At 38.6% G+C, this 22,628-nt stretch overlaps 1 protein-coding gene across 4 annotated transcripts in view; it reads left to right on the forward strand.

Annotated features, from left to right (window-relative positions):
- The first annotated feature begins 287 nt into the window (after window positions 1-287).
- GABRG3 (gamma-aminobutyric acid type A receptor subunit gamma3) overlaps window positions 288-22,628 on the forward strand; it is a 327,545-nt gene continuing 305,204 nt past the window's right edge. For 3 of the 4 annotated variants that reach the window (XM_071547801.1, XM_071547812.1, XM_071547820.1), the window contains exons 1-3: window positions 870-1,291; window positions 4,886-5,034; window positions 18,353-18,420. In XM_071547801.1, coding sequence (XP_071403902.1) covers window positions 1,239-1,291; window positions 4,886-5,034; window positions 18,353-18,420 — 270 coding nt within the window. In that variant the 5' untranslated portion in view covers window positions 870-1,238. Of the gene's footprint in view, window positions 399-869; window positions 1,292-4,885; window positions 5,035-18,352; window positions 18,421-22,628 lie in introns of those variants that run through there. The other variant, XM_071547807.1, reaches the window with a different exon arrangement.

Raw genomic sequence — 22,628 nt, forward strand, 5'->3', positions numbered from 1 at the left:
TCTTGGCTGCCACATTTTCGAGTTCTCATAGCAGAAAATCCTCATTTGCTCCAAAGTTCACAACATGTAATTCGGTTTACAGCATCTGTGTTTTCTCTGTGTATACATTTTACTGGCGTACCTTGTGCAAATATATGTGTATCCATGCATACATACAGTGCATGCCAACTTCTACATACATCCAACTAGATACAGAAGCACATCAAACACACTGCGTTGTGTTTGTCTGTCTGTCCGTGTAAACAGGCGCACCGCTTGCATAGATCTGCGCCTGTGTGTACATCGCGATGCTCGTCGTTCCAATTATCCCGAGGCAAGCACCCAACTCTCCCTCCGTCTGAAGAGAGCACCTTTAGTGCCCGTGGAGGCGGCGAGGCGTAGGGGGGTGCATTCGGCAAGTGAGTGTGGAGTTTGGGCGTGAGGGCAACCCACAAAACAGCAGGGGGATTGCCTCCGCCGGCTGCCCCCTCGGGGGCATCGGGTTGGTGATGTCGGGGAGAAATCCCGGCTGCCGGGTTTGCTGCTCCCCCTCTCCCGTGTGCGTGGGTGTGCGCCCGCCGGGGCGGGGGCAGGGTTCACTTCCCGGCTCCCTCCTCGTTGCAGGCGAGGCGGGTACCTGTTGGGCAGGGAACGGAGCAGGGACGAGGTGTTCTCCGATGCGGGGCGGTCCCCGGCAGCGCTCCGGTGCCACGCTGCGGGGCTGGCCGTGGTCAGGCGCTCCGTGGCGGCGGCAAGGTGCGCTCTTTCCCCCCGCCCCAACCGGCTCGGTCCGGCCCGCCCCGCGGCGTCCGCGGCCCGGCGGGGCCCGGGCTCCGCCGCGCTGTGCACTGCCCGGGGGACACGGCCAGCACCAGCCCGAGGAGCGGGAGAGGCCGCCCCGCTGCTCCCGGCAACTGGCTGTCAGGAAGGGGGACGCGTCTCAGCTCGGTGCCCACTGAACACCTGTCAGCCCGCGGAGCCTGATTTATACCTGCCCTGGCAGTCTCTCCGCTGAGGATTTCCCCCTCGTCCCACTTTTTCTTCTTCTTTTTTTTTTTTTAATTCTTTCCTTTCGCCTCCCCCTCCCCTTCCCGGAGCGTTGTGGAAGGGGGTATCTTCTTCAGGATATAAAGCTGAGAATTCGGAAGAGGAGAGGCTCAGAGCTTCACCTCTTTGCCTCATTCTCCCTTCCATGTGAACATCCTGCAACGTTTCCTTCATCCTGCCTCACCTCTCACCTGGCCAGCACTGTCCGAACCATGTCCGCTAAGCTCCTGCCGGTTTTCTTTCTCCTCTCAGTGTTTCACGCCTGGTAAGTCCGCACTCCCCTCGCGTCCTCTCAGCCCCTTCTCTTCCTTCGCACCGAGGCTGGCGGCTGCAGTCCCTCTCGCCGGAGTTTGCACAGTACTCGGCGGCCGGGAAGGACAGTGGGCTCTCCCCGCCTCCCCCGCACCGTGCCGGTGCTCTATTCCCAAACGCGGCTTACCCCGCTCTCTTGCCGGAGCCGTCTGGCTCCGCGGTGCTCCCGGCGCGATGGCACCACCGCTGTCCCTTCCCGGCCCCGCGTGAAGCCGGGGGTCGCCCGCGAGGGCTCTGTCCTGAGCCGGCCCGGCAGAAATTTTCCCGCTGCGGCGGCTGCCGGCACCCCGTGGGACAGCTTCTGGCGCTGCCCGTGCTCACCTTACGTCCCCGGCTTCCCTCCGCGTCACCCCCGGGGGCTCCGCGGGAGGGGCCGCCGTGAAGAGGGAGAGTGTAAGCCTCGGGAAAGGTGAGCCCCTGGCCCCTGCCTCAGCGCCGGGTAGGGTCACCCCGTCAGTGCTCCAGCATAGACTGTTAAAGGCCAGAGGCGGACAGCCGGCAGCTGCAGCCCTGAGCTTTTGGACTGGGCTCGCCTTCGGTCCTCTTGGTTGTCCGGGGCTGCCCTATACTCTCACCGCATAACTCAGGCAAAGGAGTCACCTCAGCTTCCCCACCTCAGCTGCAAACCAGGTTGCAGGCATACTCAGAGGCCTTTCCCTCTCCTTCTTCTCTCCTTTCTCTCTCCTTCTTCTATCCTTTCTCTCTCCTTCTTCTATCCTCCCTCTCTCCTTCTTCTATCCTCCCTCTCTCCTTCTTCTATCCTTTCCCTCTCCTTCTTCTATCCTTTCCCTCTCCTTCTTCTATCCTTTCCCTCTCCTTCTTCTATCATTTCCCTCTCCTTCTTCTATCCTTTCCCTCTCCTTCTTCTATCCTTCCCTTCTCCTCCTTCTATCCTTTCCCTCTCCTTCTTCTATCCCTTCCATCTCCTTCTCCTATCCTTTTCCTCTCCTTCTCCCATCCTTTCCCTCTCCTTCTCTTATCCTTTTCCTCTCCTTCTTCTATCCCTTCCCTCTCCTTCTTCTATCCCTTCCCTCTCCTTCTTCTATCCCTTCCCTCTCCTTCTTCTATCCCTTCCCTCTCCTTCCTGGTAGTCTGCCCCACAGCCGAGTGGCATCTCTGTCCTAAATGCCCCAGGAACTAGAGGATTTTTCATGCTAGCTCCCAAAGCAAGTGCTGGACAAATGTGTTGCAGGAAAAAAACCTTTTCCCACAACCTCTCAGGGTTTTCTAGACTTCCTTCTTTGCAGTTTATGGACAGTCTTCTCTGTCTCCTCACAGAATCAAAATTAGTGGCCACTGAGAAGTTTGGAGAAGGTGCGTAACCTTTCTTGCTTTCCCAGTTTAAGACTGACCTGCCATCATCCTGTAGTTGTTTCTGTTGATTGGAGGAATATGATAGGAATTGGCAGTCACCAGTAAAGTTATAGATGAAAATACAACCTCAAGTGCCTTCAAGGAGCTTAACTATGTAGAGACAAGCAAGAGACGTGAAATAAAAAAATCTTAAGGAAGAAAACAAAACACCTTGAAAATATGTGTCTATTGCCTCAGTCTGATCCACTGTGAAACCTCTCCCACCTCCAGTCTTAATCTAGAAGATAGCTAGGTATTTAAATGATTTGGAGGTACTTTCTAGGAAAGAAGCTGCTAGAGTGAGTGGATCTAAAAGGTCTGCCAGTGCCCACTTAGACTCTTCTAAGTGATGGGTTTTAAAGCAGCATCTCTCTGAAATAGGAATCATGATCCCACCTGAACTCAGCTCTCATTTCCATGTGCAGTCTGAATGCTTCTGGTAAAGTTCTGGTGGGTGCAGCAGAAAAAGACATATGTTTTGTGCTTCTTTGCTATCAGCAATTCAGCACTATTGCAGCATTTCAACTCTGAAATACCAACCATGTATATTTGCAGATAATACCTCCTTTGAGAATGCCTCTGTAACAGCAGTATTAAAACACAGGGCTTGTAATGATCTGGTGGAGAAAAAAATCCCACCGAAATCCTCTTGAGGTTCTTTAATGCTCATTGGGTGAATTTAAAAAAAAAAGTTTTTAAAAATTACAACTCAGTAACAGAGAAGTAATGGTTGTCTACTCAAAATTTTCTCTAAGTTTTCTCTACTTTTGCAAGTTAGTCGTATGAGCTCCCTATAGAAAATCCTCAGGATCTAGGTTTCAAAATTATTTTTATATAGAGGTTGTGCCTAGAGCGCTTGTAATTTGTGAGGTCATGGTAAGTGATTCATGGCTAATCCTTAGGGATGTATTTGCTGTAGAACAGTTTCAATTAAAAGTTTCATTAAATTCTCAAATAGTGGTCTTTGAGACATGTGAGGGTTGTTGTTGCTCTGTGATTAAATTTTTATACTCGTATCAGGGGTTTTTGTGTTAATATAGAGTGTCTATCAAGTCTTCTGGACATCGGAGGTATTTTAAATGACACTACTGTCATTATGGAGAGAAGGAGGGTTGCTCTGGTGCATGTAGCACATGCCATGAATAAGCAGGGCTGGTACCTCTCATTCTCCATTGCTTTGAGTCTCTCATAATTATTGATATTTATGCAAAAATGTTGCAAAATGATATATTCCCTGGGCAATTTCAGGTCAAAGCAACACATGACTATTGCTGTAAGTTTTACTACTGAGATTATCTTTTCTCCTTATAACTTCATCTCTGTTTAACTGTCATAGATTTTCTCCAGTGAGAGGCATCAAACAGATTTGGTTTCTAAGATACCAAAAGATACATCTTCAAATCAACATATTACAGTTAGTGCAAAATAAGACACTCAAATGAAATTAGTCTTTTGTGAAAATAGCTCTATATGTGAATTCTGGACAAACTGTAGTTTTCCCACATTTATATTAACATGCTATTAAAAAAAGTAATTCACCTATAAAGGAAAGAAGTCTCAACTCTTGGTGTAGTACTGTTTTTTAAAAAATTGTCATTAAAGCTGCAGCAAAATTCAGATTAATTTATGAAATATATTTGTATGCTTGTGATAATCCATCTTAAATTCAAGGAATGAGCTCTTAATTCTAAGCCTTGTAATACATTAAACTCTGAAATTCAGACACTGAGAATGTAATAATTTATTAATAGGATAAAATTATAAGGAAGCATTAACAGATCTAAATTTTTAATACTCTTATTAGCCTTTGTGCAAGAGATGAATCAGTTGTCTTGATGTATTAATGAAATGATACTGCAGATGTTCATTCTTTTTAAAAGTATATTGTAAACTAATCAGAATAGGTTCATTAAAATACAGGATATAAAGTACTACTTTGATAGCTGTATTAAATCCTAGAGTATAACTTTTTGAAGAAACTGTCAGAAGACAATTTCTTAACAATTCTTATGACTCATCCACAGAAACTCAACAATTAATGGGAGCATCCTGTTGCAAAACCGGTCTAAGGCTGAGTAGATGTAAAGCCAGGGGAGACATCTGAAACTTCTTCACACAAGTGTGGAGCTTTACCCAGAATGTCCATATTTTATATATGTAAAATAACATCTATTTATTTAATTTGTTACTGCAGTTCTGGAAAGGATGAAGAGGATGAATATGAAGATGGAATAACTAACCAAAAATGGGTTTTAGCTCCAAAAACACAAGACAGAGATGTGACTCTCATCCTAAACAAGCTTTTGAGAGAGTACGACAAAAAGCTACGGCCAGATATTGGAAGTAAGTACTTCTTTATGCACAAGTGAAGATAAGCTTCTTTGGGTGCATGGTGCATTTCAGATGTGTGCACAAGCATTTGGGAAAGTTTTTTTTGGCTGAAGTTCATTTCCAAGTCACTATTTTAAAAATGCTAATTTTCATGAGAAGATCTGGTGATAACTTAGGATCCTAAAATCTGGTTTGCTTTTACAGAGTTTGTGTAGTGATATGTAAGGGTTAGAGCCAAAGTATTCAGCAAGTCTTTGGCGGATGAAGGAACATACTTACCTCTTCTGTCATCCAGGCAACGCATCTGAAAAACTCACACTCTGAGAAGCAAACAAAACCTCAGCATATTAAAAACAAAAAGTAGGACACAGCAAGAGAAGAATGTGCATCTACTATCTTCAAAATACAATCACAAAAGTTATATTCCTTAATGCTGAGAAGAAGGCACCAGTATTTACCTGTGTATAGGGCAACTCCAGAAATTTTCTTCCCCAAGCAGACACGTACAAAATTTTAATGTCTTGTGGTCAGTACTACTAAATTTACTTATAAAATTTAACTAAGAGCCAGTAGATACCTGCATATAACCATCTTGGGCTGATTTTTTAATTTGTATAATGACACTGAATATATTTTAAATCAATTGTTGTTGTGGTGGGGTTTTTTTGTTTTGTTTTTGTTGTTGTTGTTGTTGTTGTTTGTTTGTTGGGTTTTTTTAATGCTCCACCTTTTGTTGTTATGCCCTGTTTGCCTTGTTTGGATCCATAGAACAAAATGGCTGCTCAGTTTATTCACAGCAAGTTTCTATGACAGAAACTAGAGAGAATTTGTCATTTATAGTTACTGCACTTTTTATATACTTCAATATGAACTGAGAATGGGGGATACTCAAATAAATCATATAATCTAATTTGATTTTCCTAAATTTTCAGAGCAATTAGAAGGAGATTAAAAGTGAAACTGTTGTTAGCTGATGGCACACGTATTGATACACTTTCTGGATGATCCCTTGGATCAGTTTAGAGGGAAGTAAGAGCCATCTGTGTTCATTCACCATTACAATTATTAATGTCTCATAGCTACACAATAATACAATGGTTGCAGAAAAAAAAGACTATGTTGTGGTATGAAAGAAAGTTGTTATTTTTCATAGTTCTTACTTTGATTTTCTGTAGTATTTACAAAGATCATATTTGATACATGTGTCTGTTTTTATCACAAAGTGCCATTTATCTCTCTACTTAGTTTGTCATACTGGATTTAGCTGATCTTTAATATCTGATGTGGAAATGCTTTCATGCACCTCCCCACCCATCTCAACATCTGGAAGACAGTCTCAGACAAGTTTTTTTCATTTATTTTGTAAGGATTACTGACTTAAGGCAGAGTAAATTATATTATGCCTATGAGGGGCAAAGTAATCATTCAAAGTCCCCATGCCAGTTGCCATAAACTCGTAGAAGTCAGATATACCTTACAGCACTGGTAAGTCATTGTTAGCAAAATAATTTCTTTTGTCTCTCCACAAAATTTCATAAATCCTGTTTTAGAGAAAGAAGTTAAATTACACAGCTCCTCATATATCATATCAGACAGAGATTTTACTGTTCTCAACTGCGTCTATGTCTATCAAGCATCTTGGTCCTAGGCCATTTTTGTCTCTGATAGCAATTTGGCTATTTCAGAACTTGAGCCATTGAGATGTTAGAGAAGTTAGTTCACCTCTGCTTCCTTCCCTGGTTCCTCTTTCCACCTCTCCTACCTTTGATGTAGATAAATAACCTTGCCCTTTTGAAGTTGAGAAAGTGTTGCATTTGGCAAGGAGAACACAAGGGGAATACTAGAGAGTCAGGCATCACATCTAACTTCCCTGAATTGCTGACTGGCTCCTCACACACAAACGCACCTTCCTTTCCATCTGGGAGTCAGTTATCCTCCAAACAGGAGAGTTGATGTGTCCCGGCAACTGAACTTTGTTCCTGCCCTGAAGCTCCCAGTATTAATACAAATAATTTAAAGCATCATATGTATCAGTTCAAGCACCAGGGAAAAAAGTATTGAGCCAGGTAACATAGGCATTCAATAAGAAAATTCATGTTTTGAAATTTATAGGAAGTGTGAAATGAAATGGTGGAAGAAGAGAGAAATAATGATCGGAATCAAGCAGAAATACAGTAAATAAGATACTGGGAATTAAATCTAGGACTAACATGCAGTCAGCTACTCATTAGGGCCTTTACATTTGTACAGTGCTGTCTGGAAGGAAATCAATTGTCCCAGAGGACAGGGACACTCACCATTTCATGCCACATCGCTCTTCACTCAGTTTTCCAACCCTTTATGGCAAAGCTGCTACTTTTGACAGTGGGTAGCTTTAGCAGTGGTCCTGAAGCAATGATTGTTATTCTGAATGAAGTTGTAAAAGTCTAAGGAAACACTGACTTTGTACTTTAAAGGTTAGGATTGCAATTTTTAGATCACTTGGGAGCACACTTTTGTGAGCCAAAGGCCGTGGAGAGTGAGAAGACTGTTTCAAATACAATGTATTGACGTGCATGCTGACCCAGGCAGTGGTTTCTCTGTGGTGTCTCATCCTTCTCAGGTCAGCTGATGTTTTGGCTGGCTCAGATATGTCCACATACTAGCTGACAGTGTACAGGCATATTCTGAGTGACCACATGCCATACTGTGGGCACTGACTTCTTCGGTAATCACCTCCAGGCCAGCAGTAGAGCCAGGAGTGAATGAACCCCTGTAAACACTCTCTCCTCCTCCCTCACCCAAGCAAATCACTGTAAAGAGTGTTTAGGTCACTGCTAGGCCAGCACTTCCTACCTCTTTTTTTGGCTCCTCTTGGCCTCTACTTGGCCTGAGCTTTCATGTAAATGACTGTTGCTCAGATCATATGCACAATCTACACTCAGCAGGTCAGGTATCACCTGCAAGGTTCCAAGCCAGGATTTTTAAAGAGTTGATTGAACAGTCTAAATATTAGGCAAAACAGTTAACTTGTGAAGGCTATTATCAATGTGATACCTTAACAGGACCTGTCTAGCTAAAAGGGGCCTTTGATCTTTGGAAAAAAAGCAGTGCAATACCAGCAGGGGAATGCCTGACTGCATCTCCTGTGGCCACACACTTGGCAGAGTTCTTGTCTCCATAAATATCACAGCTTGTGAGGGTTTTAATTTTATTGGTGTTCTCTGGCAGGTTTCCATTATACCCCAAAAATACATGCCTTTTGGAATTGAAAAAAAAAAAAGAAAAAGAAAAGAAAGCATCTCATACTGAATAGCTAATACCAGTGTACTGATTAGATCAAAAAGAAAAGTGAAGCATCTTTTCTCCCTATTTTTTTACCAGCTACTATTATAGATCTGAGAATCTCAGGTCTGTTGCATGGTGTAAAAGGCACCAATCCCAGATAATAACTAAACCCATTCAGAACTATGAAGGTCTTAACATCTCTTCCATAGGCAGGTATTCTGTATTTTGTTCCAAAGTGCTTTGAAGCAAAGACCTGTTCAATGGAAATGCATAATTTTCTAAGTGCAGTAACACTTGTTACTCTGTAAATGTGTTTTTCTTCCCCCATGCCACATTGATTGAAGTCCTTACATTTAGTACGACCAAGTTCTGGATCTGAAATTTTACTTACTCTTTATTAATAAAATGAAGCTATTAGAAATATTAGGCAAACCAACAGAGCACTGAGTGGAATGATGATAATTGCAGCTAAAAAAAATCTCAAACTCATTTCAATTCTATTGATAAACCAAGTTTTTGACACTGCTGGTTTTTTTTTTTTTTGATTGACTGTTAAAATTTAAGTTCCAATGAAAAAAAATTCACACAAACGAACAAACAAAACCAACCAAATAAAAGAACATCCATCAATGAAGGGAAACACAGGTAAATTAAATAACACATAACAAAACATATTTCCTTCAGAGCCAGTTTACTTAAATGAAACCTTGCCTCTCACCTTCCTTAATGGACAACTTAGTCCACAACTGAGTCCTAGAAAATATTAGCTACCTTCAGAACCCTACATTGTTTCAAGGCTAATGTCAATTTGCCAGTCATTTTCCTTGAGTGAGTTTACATGTGGAAACTAATATGCTGTCTTTTTCTTTCATTGTGGAAGTCACCTTACCCATCAAAAAGATTAGTATGTGAGAGGTTTCTGAAATGTGCCATTAGTAGTGAAAGAAAAAAGTCTCACCCAAGGTTAGGCTTAGAACTGCAGAGTAGTAAGGTGATTTGTATTGCATGTTTGCATCTTCTGTTTCTCAAATGTATCATTACATTAAGGAAGGTTCTGAAATGCACCTGTTGAATAAAACTTCATCAGCTTGTGTTCTGAGGTACTTTGACCACTAATGTCTACTTTTCCTTTCTTCTTTTGATTTTCCTGAAGTAACTCGTGGTTTCTTCTTGGATCTTCTGAAATTATTGATTCCTACAGCCTCTGGTGGTCCCCTGTATTTATCATGTATTTATAAGCCCAAATAAATTCACTTTGAAAGATGTAATATTCTGATTCCCACAAGTTCTAGATGTCTTGAGAGTCAAGCTTGTTTTCCTTGCTTCCCAAGTATCTTTATAACCATTAGCCATATTTCTGAAGATGAGAGCAGTTTCAGTAACTGCTGCGCAGCTCTCAGTATCCTGAGTAGATATTCAAAAATGTCGCTGGTAGAAACAGGTGGGCTCATTTGTATCAGCAAACATAGAAGGCTAAAGTTCTGTCTTATGTGCTTTACCATGCTGGCTTGGTAGCATTTAACAGCAGTTCTCTTTTAACACAGTTAAGTTTTCTCTTTAACTAATTTAACCAGTTTCTCAGTGTATGAAAGGAGCAAATCTATTGGGTGAGCCGGCACAATTTTTATTCTGTTGCCTTTTTAAGATATTCTTTTTCAAGCACAATCCTATTGAAAACCTTGAGTTCTGAAGCAGTACCCTAACCTTTCTTCTGTCTGACCTGCTTTCCTAGCATGCTGCACAGAAATGAACCTTGAAGTGCACTACAGGCTATTACCACAGAGGCTGTCAAGTTATTTTTGCTAGCTGCTGATTGCCACACCTGATGCTCTTTAAATTAGCTCCAGCTAGGTTTCTCCATATGTGGTGACAGAGGGTTTGCTTATTTTCCTGATCATAGTGCAGAGAAAGCTGTAAAGTGTCATGCAAGGTCAAATTACTGCTTTCTGCTGTAAGTCTTTTTTTTGTGCTGGCCTACAAGAGGCAGTGCCAGGCATCTTATGAAATGAAGTAGTGAGAGAGATATTCATCACTTCAGAATTGATTATAGACAGTAGAACTTGGAGAGCTAACAGGTGTGCAAAGGTAGCACACATGGGAAAGAAAGGGCGAGTAAATTCTGTTTATATTATGGCAGCACTGAGGAGGAGACAGCCATAGTCCTGGATCCAACTTCTGTGTTACTGGACACTGCAGAAGATTGTGGATATTAGTCTAATTTAGGTTTATATGGAAGAAGAAACTTGAATAGCCCATTGCTGAGGATGCAAAGTGCTGTGGCTAAGACCTAGTTAGGGAAGAGGGCTGAATAGACTGAGAGCTCAGGAGCTGAAAAATATCATAACAAAAAAAATCAGAAATGCTTTCATCGTTCTCATTGATAATTCCTTTCTCTCTCTATATATATATATTGTTTTTTTTGGGGGGGGGGTAGAGGGGGGAAGGGTTGTGTTGCCTTCTTTCAGAAAATTTTTGTTCTGATTCAGCCACCAAACTAGAAATCCATAAACTGTCCACTTCCATGAGTAAGACAGTAAATATGAAGACTATTTTAGTGCCAGTCATTTCATATGCATTATGCATAAGCATATCTATGCAAGAAGAGGAATATTCCTGAGGAAAGGGTTGTTATTCAATGAAACTGAGAATGACCAGTGTTCTATATGGGAGGATAGAAGGGATTTCTTGATTGTCTGCAGGAGTTCTAATTCTCTAGCATCTTCAGTAATTGATGCTTTCTTCTGCAGACTTTCTCATGTACTTTTCTAGAATATTAATAGCAAGGTTAGCAAGTGAGGGGTAAACTATTCCATTAACACTCCAAAATCACAGTTTTATATTTTTGGGATCCATACTTGAGTTTTAAACAGTACATAAATAAATAGTTTGTTTGCATGTAGTCCTCATTTGGTGCTGGTACAGGGCATCAAAACTAGGCTTCTTCAAAATCCAGCAAGGGAACAGCTCTGATTAGGACAGGATCTTGACAGTGAGTTTTTTCAAGGCTACATTCTGGTTTTCTAATCGCTTAACCATGGATATGAGCACAAAGGAATTTATCACTTGGCTTTCTGACCTGCTTTGCTTCACAGCTTTTCAGCTGTCAGGGGAAACACCCTTCTTTTTATTTATGCTTCTCTCAGGTAAAACTTTCAATGTGTCATACTAAAAGAATAAGTAGAGAAATTTTTGTCCAATGCAGAGTCTGAAGCTCTCCAATTTAATGTTTCTGCTTAAAAATGCCCCCAAAACCCCAAGCAACCCAGTTTCATTGTTACTATTCATTAACAGTTTTTTGTTTTTGTTTTGTTGTTGTTTGTTTTGTTTTGTTTCTTTTTCTTAGATTGCCTGATAAGATCAAATGCTGGAAAGCAACACTTTAATTTGAAGCTGACAGTACTTCAATATATAGAAATATTTTAATATTCAAAACATTGTTTTTCTGAAACTAATCTCATAATCCAAGTAATATGGTTCTTTGCATATAAAATGCTCTTCTGTCTAAAATCTAATGAGCCACTTGTATCTTTGTGGTACTTGTGTCTTGTGTGTAGTCTTTTGGGCTCACAAGAGATGTACTGGTTTAGTGCCAAAGAAAGAGGCTTTTGACCCAAGTACTTAACTGCAAGGTCCCTTAAAATGCAACCTTCTCTTTTTGAATCTAAACAATTAATTTCCAGAGATAGCTCTTATTTAGAGTTTTATTTCCTGACAGTGATTTCTTGCTGATGTTACTTGATACAAACTCAGATGGGATAATTTTCTTGAATGACATTGTAGGCAGGAAAGTTTGGTTGACAGTTTATGTTTGTCAAACTCTTAATCCAAACTGTTAGACCCAAAGCTATATGTAGCAGCTGCTAGTTCTTACTCTCTCTTCTTTTCTATAACTTCACCTAAGAAATCTGAGAGAAGGTTGGGAGTATAGCATACAGGCTTTTGGATTGCTGTGAGCTGAAATTTAAATAAGAGTCAGGGAAAATATGAGATACTAATTTAATTACATAAGAAAATCCTTTTCTTCTCTCTCCTGCCTTCTCTGATTACCCAGAATATGCTAGCATTGAAAAAGTTTCTGAGCAAGTATTTGTAAACTGGGCATATGTACAGGGCTAAAGTTGCTATTTTGAGGTCATGCCACTAACAAATTATTCTCTCATCTTTAAACAGGGAAACTTTCTGCATATATTATTTTAAATATTGTTGCTCATTTTTGAAACTATACTGTTTTCTTATGACTGTCATTGTTTATCCAGGCCTTGGTTGCCAGCTTGCTAGACTTTGCAAGAACAAATACCATTCTTGTTCAGTCTTATGATATTGCATAGGAACTCCACCCTCTGGTGAATATAATAAAACAAAAATGGAAACTTTAGGGATTGACTGAAAAACAAGCCTAACTATTAAGATCTATAGTTTTCATTCCACAACATAATACTAGAAAAATTAAAGCTTGTGCATTAGGGAAAGGCAAATGAAGGATGAAAGTGCTGAATGTTGATTGATAGTGATGGTGGGAAACGAAGTAAAAAAGGTATTAATAGTTAATTGAGGGAGTTCATTTATGTGTGCACTGTCACACACTCCTGGACAAAATGGCAGCCAAACCTAGCATGTGAAAAAAAATGCCCTTTTTAGAGGACTGTGCTTTCATCCTGGTATTGCTGTGATCAGAACTTTCAATTCTGTACCCAATTTTTGATTACCTTTTTGATTTTCATTTGCAGCCCCATTTTGGTAGTTTGAAACTAAATATAGGGATGTCAGTTCTGTCTGAGTATCTCTGTCTGGAGCAAGTAGAGGACTTTGACCTTTATCCGTTTTCAAGCCCATTCTCTTCCATGCAGGAAGAATGAGATTTTTAAATTTTCCTCACTGATATCTTCATAGTGTCATAGAATAGAATCATAGAATCATTTAGGTTGGAAAAGTCCAACCATTAACCTAACATTGCCAAGTCCACAACTAAACCATGTCCTTAAATGCCCTATCTGCACATCTTTTAAATACTCCAGGGGTGGTGACTCAACACTTCCTGTTACCCTGTCTTTCTTCAAATGTGGCAATTTGTTGTAAATTGGAAATGTTTTAACTGACTGAAGTTAGCCTTGAGGAGTGACTTGTTAGCATAGCAGTTTGTTTAAGAGGAATAGCTAGGTAAATAGATGTTGCCTAAAAGGTCATGTAGGAAAATATTAATAGTCATAATCACTAACGCAAAGTAAAAATTAACACTATAATCACTACTATTACAGTTATGGATAACTGTGTAACAATTTATTACAACTTTATCCCAATTGAAAAATAGCAATTTATGTGCTAATGAGATAATGTAAAATATCATTATAGAGTAATTTCAAGAAATATCTCATTACTGTACACCCAATCTTGTTAGTCAGAAGCCTTGTGGAACTTGGGCAGATTTTAAATGGCTGTGTAGTTCTGGAACAGAGATCATATTGTGTTTATTATATGGATGTGTGCCTTCTAAAAATCTAGTGCTAATTGCTTTGCTATGTGTGTATTGATCCATAAAATTTTTACCACTGCTGTTTTGTGTAAAACAAGCATAAACTTGGGAGTTGGCTGAACAGTGTAAGAAAGGTTAACTCTCAACAAAAATAATTTTTATTTTATTTTAAAAATTATGAGAGCTCAGTTAGATCTACTCTGTTTAATTGAGCTTCTAAAAATATTTCTCAATATTAAAATTTAAAAAATATTTCTAAATATTTATGATTTGTGCAGGAACATGAATGCTATTTGGACAAACTTCAAATGTGGAGGAAGCTTTCTGAAGGAAGCAAAGTGGTTTCATTCATTAAATAAGCATCAATTCAGAATAGCAGAGATCTATCAAAAATTAAGAGATATTTTAAAAGGACAGGATAATTTAGATTACTAAATAGCATAATAAGATGACAGGAACTTATTGCTGGTTTTTTCTCTACATGACATGAAATTGTACAACATTCCCTTTTTTGATTTTCTCAGGAGTCTTTTAAAATTCTCCTGATTTATTTGTTGAATTGTTTACACACATTATCAACTTACATATGTCCAAGAGTAAAGTCTTCATGGGATTTATGTTGATTCAAGATCACGTACTGTTTATTTCACCTGTGTAAATCTATAAAACAGGACTACACAAATCCTGTATTTGTCCTGCATATATATTGATGATCAGGGCATTATTCTAGTCATTTCTGTGTCACCTTGTCCAGACGTACCTGACCTTGCGTTACCTAACTGTCTTGGTGTTCACCTGTCTTCTTATGTGAGCTTTGCAGGCAGTGTTGAACTCCCTACTCCTGTGGCCAGGTGTATATTGAACTGTCTAAAGCTTATAGGCAACTTCATTTGGTACTGCCTTGCAATGGGATGCTTCCGAGGCTGACTGGTCTATAAACACTGTCTGTCTCAAAGACAGGGCATTTGGATCATATGACCTTAGTTTTATTGGCAAATATTTTGATCGGCTTTATAAATCCCCTCCTCAATCAAAACCAACACCTTTAAAGATTAAATGACTGTAATAACCAGTTAGTTTACCTTAGATAGCACTGTGTAGCAGCATAGCACTGCAGTTGCATGTGCTTACATTGTGTTTTAGGGAAAGCTACTGCCATATATTAAGGACTATTTCAAAGAACTTTGAGAAGGCTAGTACACTTGTTGGCAACCTTTAATTACTCTCCTGCATGTTGTGTACACATAGATTTGCCAGTAATTTTTCTAAGTTTCTGACACCTCTTTAGAACTATCTTGGGCATATGCCAGTATCAAAATGGTACTGGAGCTGAGTATCCGTTTGTAATCTTGTTGCCAACTTTTAGTAAGGTATTAACACTTCTGTTGTTCAATCAACGACACTGTGAGAACTTGTCTAGTGCAAGGGAAAAACCTCCTCTGCAGCTCAACAACTCTATGTCTGGCTTGAATTCCTTCACAATCTGAGCGTTCACAAATTAGTGTAGTATAAAGAAAACCAGCAGACATTGAAATTGCAGAATTGCAAAATCACAGAATGGGCAAGGTTAGAAGAGAACACAGTGAGTCATCTGGTCAAACCTCCATGGTAATGTACTTATTTAGAGGGTGAGTTCTTTCTAATAAGATATGGTAACTGTAAGGCTCAGTTATTTTCATTTTCATGATACATATTGGAGGAAGTATCTTAAAAACTTTGACTCACTAAGGTTGGTTTTTTAATTAAAATCTCAGGGTAACAAATCTAAAACTTATTCTGACGATCTTCCAAGTTTATACCTGTTTATATCCATGAAAGTCTACATGCAACAAGAACTATACTTGAGTCTTTTCTTTCAAAACCAGAACATATATTTACCCTAAAATCAAATTAAGTTTGTATTTTCAACTTCTGCCTAGGAAGACAAAATAAAACAATTCAAAGATACTTTCAGGTTTGTTTTTTTTTTTTTTGCTTGTTTGTTTTTGTTTGTTTGTTTTTAATAATAGCTTACATATATTTTTAATATTTATTTTACATTTGAATTTCACTGGAAATGTCCGAGGCTGGATGCTGATTTAGTTCAACAGAAGTGATTGTTGCTTAGGTTTCTTCTGTTTCAACTTTAGACCTTTAATATGAGTGAGATCTTTAGCATTAACAAGCAGTGCTTAATATTTTTTGCACCATAAGAGAATTTGGCCCAGTACATTCAGGAGAAATTATCATCTCATAATCTATTTATATACTTTACTGCAATGATTAAACAAAAATGGATTCCAAGCACTGTGTTCTGGACCTGAATTTTGTCCATAATCCTGCCAAGATTCAAGTGCATGCCAATTTGCATCACAAAGTCTAGTGCCATTAATACTCTTCAGAACTCTTTAGTGTTTAACTTCCAGCTAGATATGTGCACAAACCCTAGAAGGATTAGAGCTCTTTATTCCCCGTTTGCCATCTTGGTGAAAGAACTAGCTGTAGTTCCCCGCTATTACCAGTTGCTGTGTAATGACATTTATTACTGCATTTTGAGGCAAGTCTCATAACCAGAAGCTGCTAGACTCATATTTAGTTATTAACTTGGAACACAGAGTTGCTTTAATCAGCTGAGCTTGTTCAGTTGAGTTCAGATTTTCCTTTGCCAAAGGGGAGATCGGAGTTTATCAGCCAGTAATTCAGTTTGAAACCATAACCTTAAATAATCCTACATGTTCTGACCATATGCAGTAAAAGTATGTGTTACTTAATGAATTAGATAGAATGGTTGTCATCTTTAACCACTATTTGTACCCAGTTTAACATGTTTTTTTGCAACATGGATTATAGTCTTCCTAATGATATGTATGTCCCAAAGACTTACATGGCAAATGTAATGCCCATTTTTCTCAGAATCATTTAAATTTTCAAGTACTTAAAACTACTTGGCATCTCATTGTTACTCTGAAATTTGGGTGATGCAAGCAAGAACATTTATTTTTACATATGAATGTTCTTGTCTGCCTTCAGCTTTGTGCTGGATGGCCACTTAAGCTTTAGACAAATTGACTGTAACTTACTGGAGGTAAACTTGCCAGAGAACCACAGTATTTAATGTTCCTCACTTTCCTGCTCAGTAGTTTCCCAGAGGAAAGCTTTCTGAGTTTTGAGTGATGTACCTGCATTTCATTCTAGGGAGCTTAGGGGCTAGTGCAAAAAAATCCAAGTTCAACACAGTTCCCAACCTTCAGTGCCTTGAATTCTCTCTGGGGATTTTTGAAAACCATGGAGAGGGAAAAACTTCTCTACCTCATGGAGTTTTTAAACACCCAGCTTGTAGCCTGAAGTGTCAGCCCTGGGTAGCTGCTACCAATAATCCATTAATCATAGAATCATAGAATCGATTGGGTTGCAAAAGACCTCTGAGATCATCAAGTCCAACCCTTGGTCCAACTCCAGTCCATTTACCAGATCATGGCACTCAGTACCACGTCCAATCTCAGTTTAAAAACCTCCAATTATTAACAGTTCATGAGAAATGAAACAGAGGGTGAAAATTACACACTTCTAGTTACACTCAAACAGTGATAAACTAATCCCAGCCACTATAACTAGGACACATGGGAAAGGCAGGTGTCCGACAGAAGCTGTTGGCTTGCTAGATCCAAGTTTGCATCTATTCTGACCACGTGGATTTGAACAGGATTTATACTTTATACTTAGTTTTGTGTCAGCTAACCCTGGAGAAAATAAACTTCCAATTTAGATCTTAGTTTAGTGTTTAAAGTATACCCCATGGAGTTGGAAGAAGGGCAGTATTAGTAAAAAAATGAATGCACTTTTCAGTGTAAGAGTGGCATTATTTTAGTCTTAGGTTATTTATAATCACCAATAACAACTATCTGAATAATGTTCAGGAGGTACCCTGATGCTAAAGGTGCTTAAGGAAAGATAAATCCTAGTGGCCTCAGCAAAAGAAAGGAGTACAGAGCTTGTCTTGGCTTATTAAATCATGGAAGTCTGAAAATGTGGAAAATCTTGTGAGAAACGTTTGTTGAATAAACCAAATCAAATTCAAAAGCCTTTGGATGAGTGAGTGCAAGGCAATGTGGACTGAAGGGTAGAAGTCTAAATTGAAAGGAGAAGCGTTTCTTAGATTTAGCTAATCAGATTTCATAGAGATTTTACTCTAAGGATGATTTCAGGGCTGAGAGATAAGATGCAAAAATCTTGAAAGATTTTTTTTGATGTGAAAGAAACAAGCTAAAGGACCAGTGTATTGGGGCAAAAGGAAAAAGTAAGTGCTGTCATTATTTTTATTTTCATTTTAGTAATTTTAGGTTTTGACTTTGAGCTACTGTGCTTAGCACTGAAAGTTTCTTTAACACACTGCTGCTGAGATAAATGAGGATCATAAAGTTGTACAGGTTTTGCTTTATGTAATTTTTTTTGTTGGGTAGAAAGACAAGGACCTTATCTTCTTGAAAAAATACATAATTCATATTTCTCAGTAATTCTACCAGAAAAAAAGACCTTTTTGTTATTGGGGAAGAAAGTATTTAAAGTGATTGCTTATGTTGTCTTCAAAATAATTTTATTTTTTTTTCTCCACAGTAAAACCAACAGTTATTGATGTTGACATTTATGTCAACAGCATTGGTCCTGTATCATCAATAAATATGGTAAGTGACTTGATAACAAACATTTTTATCTGGACTGCTGACCTTGGCATCAACACTAGCTTTTGAAAAAGACAATAAATACCACTGGGATAAGTTGTTTTGATTCTGATTTAGTTCTGTTTTCAGATGTAACTCTAATTTTGTTTTTTGTGTCTCATTAAGAGAAGGACAAACTTGAAACAAATATGCTCTGTGTTGTTCATCACAAAATGCTGGTAGATCTTCAATGGTAAAATAACTGTCTTAGGAAAAAAAGAAGTATGAAGCAAAGTCATTGTCAAGAAAATTCTTGAGTTGTTGTTTCAAGAGGCAGTTGAATATAGAACTTCATAATGTGGACTTAATGAGTCATCATATAGTAACAGTATATTTATTTGAAATTCATCATCTTTTCAGAGATTACTTTTCTTTCACTGAGTTACCAACCATCTTGAACTCTAAAATGTAATTTTGAAGAAGTTATACATAGCTCTACTGCGTGTGCAAAGGCAGGAGAAACTGAAAGAGTCAGTGCAATGATGTGACAATAGTGAACTGAGTAAAACCTATGGTTGGTCTGTTGTTGAGATCTTAACTTCATGTCATTTTTCAGTTCGCACCAACATGTTCAGATTCAGAAACAGGCCTTGTTTATGTAGCAATTTGGGGTGAAGGGTAACTGTGGCTACTCGTGGAACTTTCAAGTTTGAATTCAGCATATTATTCCATTTTGCAAATTAAGTTGATTTTTTTCTTAATACAGCTTGCAAATGGAGGACAAGTTAATATCCTATTGTACTTAAAGCTCGTAAAATAACATGTTCAAAGAAATGTCTTCAAAGGCTGCTATATGCAGTGTTCATATAAGAATTGAATGAATGCACTGCATATGTTTTGTATTTTTGGAGGAAAAACACCTGAGTATGAAAGGTAGTCATTCAGCCTTATTCTTTGGTTTTGCATATATACATGGAAGAAGGTAAATCATTCAGTATGTCAAATATTAGGTGGTCAGAGACTCCTATGCACCCCGACAAAGGGAAATCTGGCAAGTAAACACAGAACAAATTATGTGTGTTGAACAACTTGGCATCATATTCAAAGACTGTGCAGTGGGTTGGTCATATTTCATGTGAAGCACTGAATGTCAAGCAATGGGAGTATCCACTCCATTCTTGAACTAATAAATAGCTAATTATTTTGTCCTTCCCTGATGGCTTACTGGAATGACTTCTCAAGGGACCAATTTATTGGAAAGTTCTCTGGCTTCCATTTACTCTAGAAATGGGAACTGTTCAAAAGCAATGGAGAGAATGGTGAGGATACTTCTCAATGTATTTCTGCTCCTTGCCCCTCTGAATTAGCTTGTACATAGGATTTTGTGGTGCTGGAAATATATGTGGAAATATTTGATCAGAACCACTTCAGGTAGAAAGAAGGAAAAAAAATAATAGAAGAAACCAATGGTTCTTGGAAGATTATTGTGGCACAGTCACCCTTAGCTTTGAGTGTCTTGAACTTTATCCTATGGCACCAAGAGAGTAAGATGTACAAAAATATCAATTTTAAAAATGTATACTGTATCTCTTGGATAGTAGATGGTCTTAGGATAGCTAATGAGTGTATGGCATTGATATGTTTTTTGCTTACAACTGAGAAAAACCTACCTATAATCTGTAGGGGCAGTATGATAAATAAAACAATGATGAAATATAAAATGTAATTATCTGAAGTTTTAAGGACTCAAGGCTGCTTAAAGCTATATTTAAACTTTTGAATAGAAATGGACCTTATTTCAGATGTGCTTGTGTGCAGTATATCCCACTGAAACTTCATCTGAACTAGCTTAGTACTCCTGAGTTTTATTTCTGTTCTCAAATCTAGCTATCAATATAGGAGATTAGCATTAGGCACTCAAATGTAGCAAACTTTTGTCCAGAAGCTCTGTTACTCTGGAGTTTTTCCAAACTTACATGAGAGATCAGAAATGAAGTCTCAAATTTACAATGAAGATGGGAAATTCTCTTCACAAACTTGCAAGTTGTTGTGCTGTAGTGATGCCTAAGGATTTTAATGTGTATTTTATAGATTTTCATAGAGCTATATAAGTTGAATAAGTTTCCCTAAGTTCTCTCACATTTTAAGCAGCATTTAGCAGTTACTGAACAATTTTTCACACATTCCTGAAATTGTGTTAGACATACGTTACAAAGGACATGATGTTTTGAAGAACACCTGCAAGAACTCCAACTGAAGGAGTAAGATAGCTTGCAGTCAAAACAGGAGAGCAAGCTCAGAGTTCTTGGAGGGGCTCCAAGGGGCAGTTCTAAGGAGTTCTGAGGATGGGCACCAGGGGAAAAATGGTATCACGGGTTGGGTATAGTGATCAAATATGTTAATTACTGAAGGTTATAAAAACTGTAACATATTGCTGTCACACGTGCATGTACTTTTATTTGGCACCTGGAAGCTTCTAATAAAGGGCTACTCTATCTATCTATCTATCTATCTATCTATCTATCTATCTATCTATCTATCTATCTATCTATCTATCTATCTATCTATCTATCTATCATCTCCACTATATCTCCTTTTCCAAGATAAGGCATCTGTATGGTTACTTGTCTCTCTGTGACAGAATGATTGAAGAGCTGCTTTCCCCCCCATTTGTATTCTTTCAACTGTTTGGTTACAGATTCAGTAGCCCTGTGATGGTCTACTGGAAGGAAAAATCAAACAATTTTTGGAATTAAAAATAATAATTTAAAACATAATTTCTTTATTTTTAAGTAAGCAGTTTTTCATGCAGACTGGGAACTGCTGAAGCATGGGTACACAAACAGCTGAACAGAAAGAGTAGCTGGAAATCACCTGTATCAGAGGAAGAGGTAGGAAGGAACCATCCTCAGCATTATACTTTTCATATAACTGAACTTTCAAAGGGAGAGGAATATGCATGAAAATCCCATTTCAGGAGGAAAAAAAAAGAAGAGGATTCTTGCTAAAATCTACATATGCTATATTTCTCATCAGGACAGGAACTTTTAGCTTTTGTCCCCTAAATTATTATTAAAACTTGAGCTAGTCTGTCACGGCAACTCAGTAAGGTGGTGGTTGATTGAGCAAAAAGAAAAATGAATTACATTGATTTCCATCTCTTTTATTTCAAAAGTGAGGTCATCAACATGTACAAGGCAGACTTCCCTGCTGTGTACTTCCAAACTTAGACCTTAGCTCAATTACTTTTTCTTAATCTGCAGCACTTCTGAGGAAAAATCATGTGGAGCTTCTCACTCTGAAGGTAGATTTTCGGATCAGTTTTCATCAGTAATTTTCATCTGACAGGTGAAACCTAGGAAATAAAATCACTTCTTGAAGATATCTATTCAGTGGTTGTTCAGCTGAATGTTCGAGCCAATTTTGTAGAGTAAAGCTTTTCACTTGTAAATAACTGTTGCAATTATGATTGAGTATGAATATTAATATGTCACTGTTTCCTTAACAGTCAGGAAAAATACAGTTGCTACCAGACACCTACTTATAGCAAAGGTAATCTGAGATGAATTATATGTGAATACTTGTAGCCCTAAAGAAATATGAATCCTCTTAGACTGAGGCTGGAAGTGCCACAGGGGAAGGAAGGAATGGGATCCCTTCAAAAATGTTTCAAGTCAAGGGAGAGGTATTGTTCTGTGACAAAGATGGCATAATCCAGAGGAATATACAACTAAGCCTACATTCCAGATTTTTTGCAGAGGGTTAATGCCGGTTCCTCTACAAGTCTTATCAGTGATTCATTTTCTAGTTGCTCTCAAAAATGTCTATTTTAAACCTCAAGATTTCCAGAAAAACACCCAGGAGTGATTGTAGATAGGAATGAAGTTGCTCTTCTATTGGACACTCATCATTATAATATTTTTATGATGAGAATAGAAACTTGCTTTGTGGATAGACAGTGGTGACTCTTCCTTTGTCTGGGCATGGAAGTTTTCTTTGGGATACGGTGTAAAAAAATGGATATTAAGAAACAGGAATTGTGTAAGAATACACAAGTAAAAACAGGCTGAATCATGAACTAAGTGATTCTAGGAGGTAGTTCCAAGTGACAATGTCATTAGAGAACTTGAGTTGTAGGATGCAAGATTTTATTTCAAACTCTTCTGTATTTAAAAACTTTGTTATATTCTGTAATCATAATGAACATGCTTCCACTGCTGTTAGCCATCATA

Source organism: Pithys albifrons, chromosome 1 (genome assembly GCF_047495875.1).
Source record: "Pithys albifrons albifrons isolate INPA30051 chromosome 1, PitAlb_v1, whole genome shotgun sequence".
In the NCBI taxonomy this organism is placed as follows: Eukaryota; Metazoa; Chordata; class Aves; order Passeriformes; family Thamnophilidae; genus Pithys; species Pithys albifrons.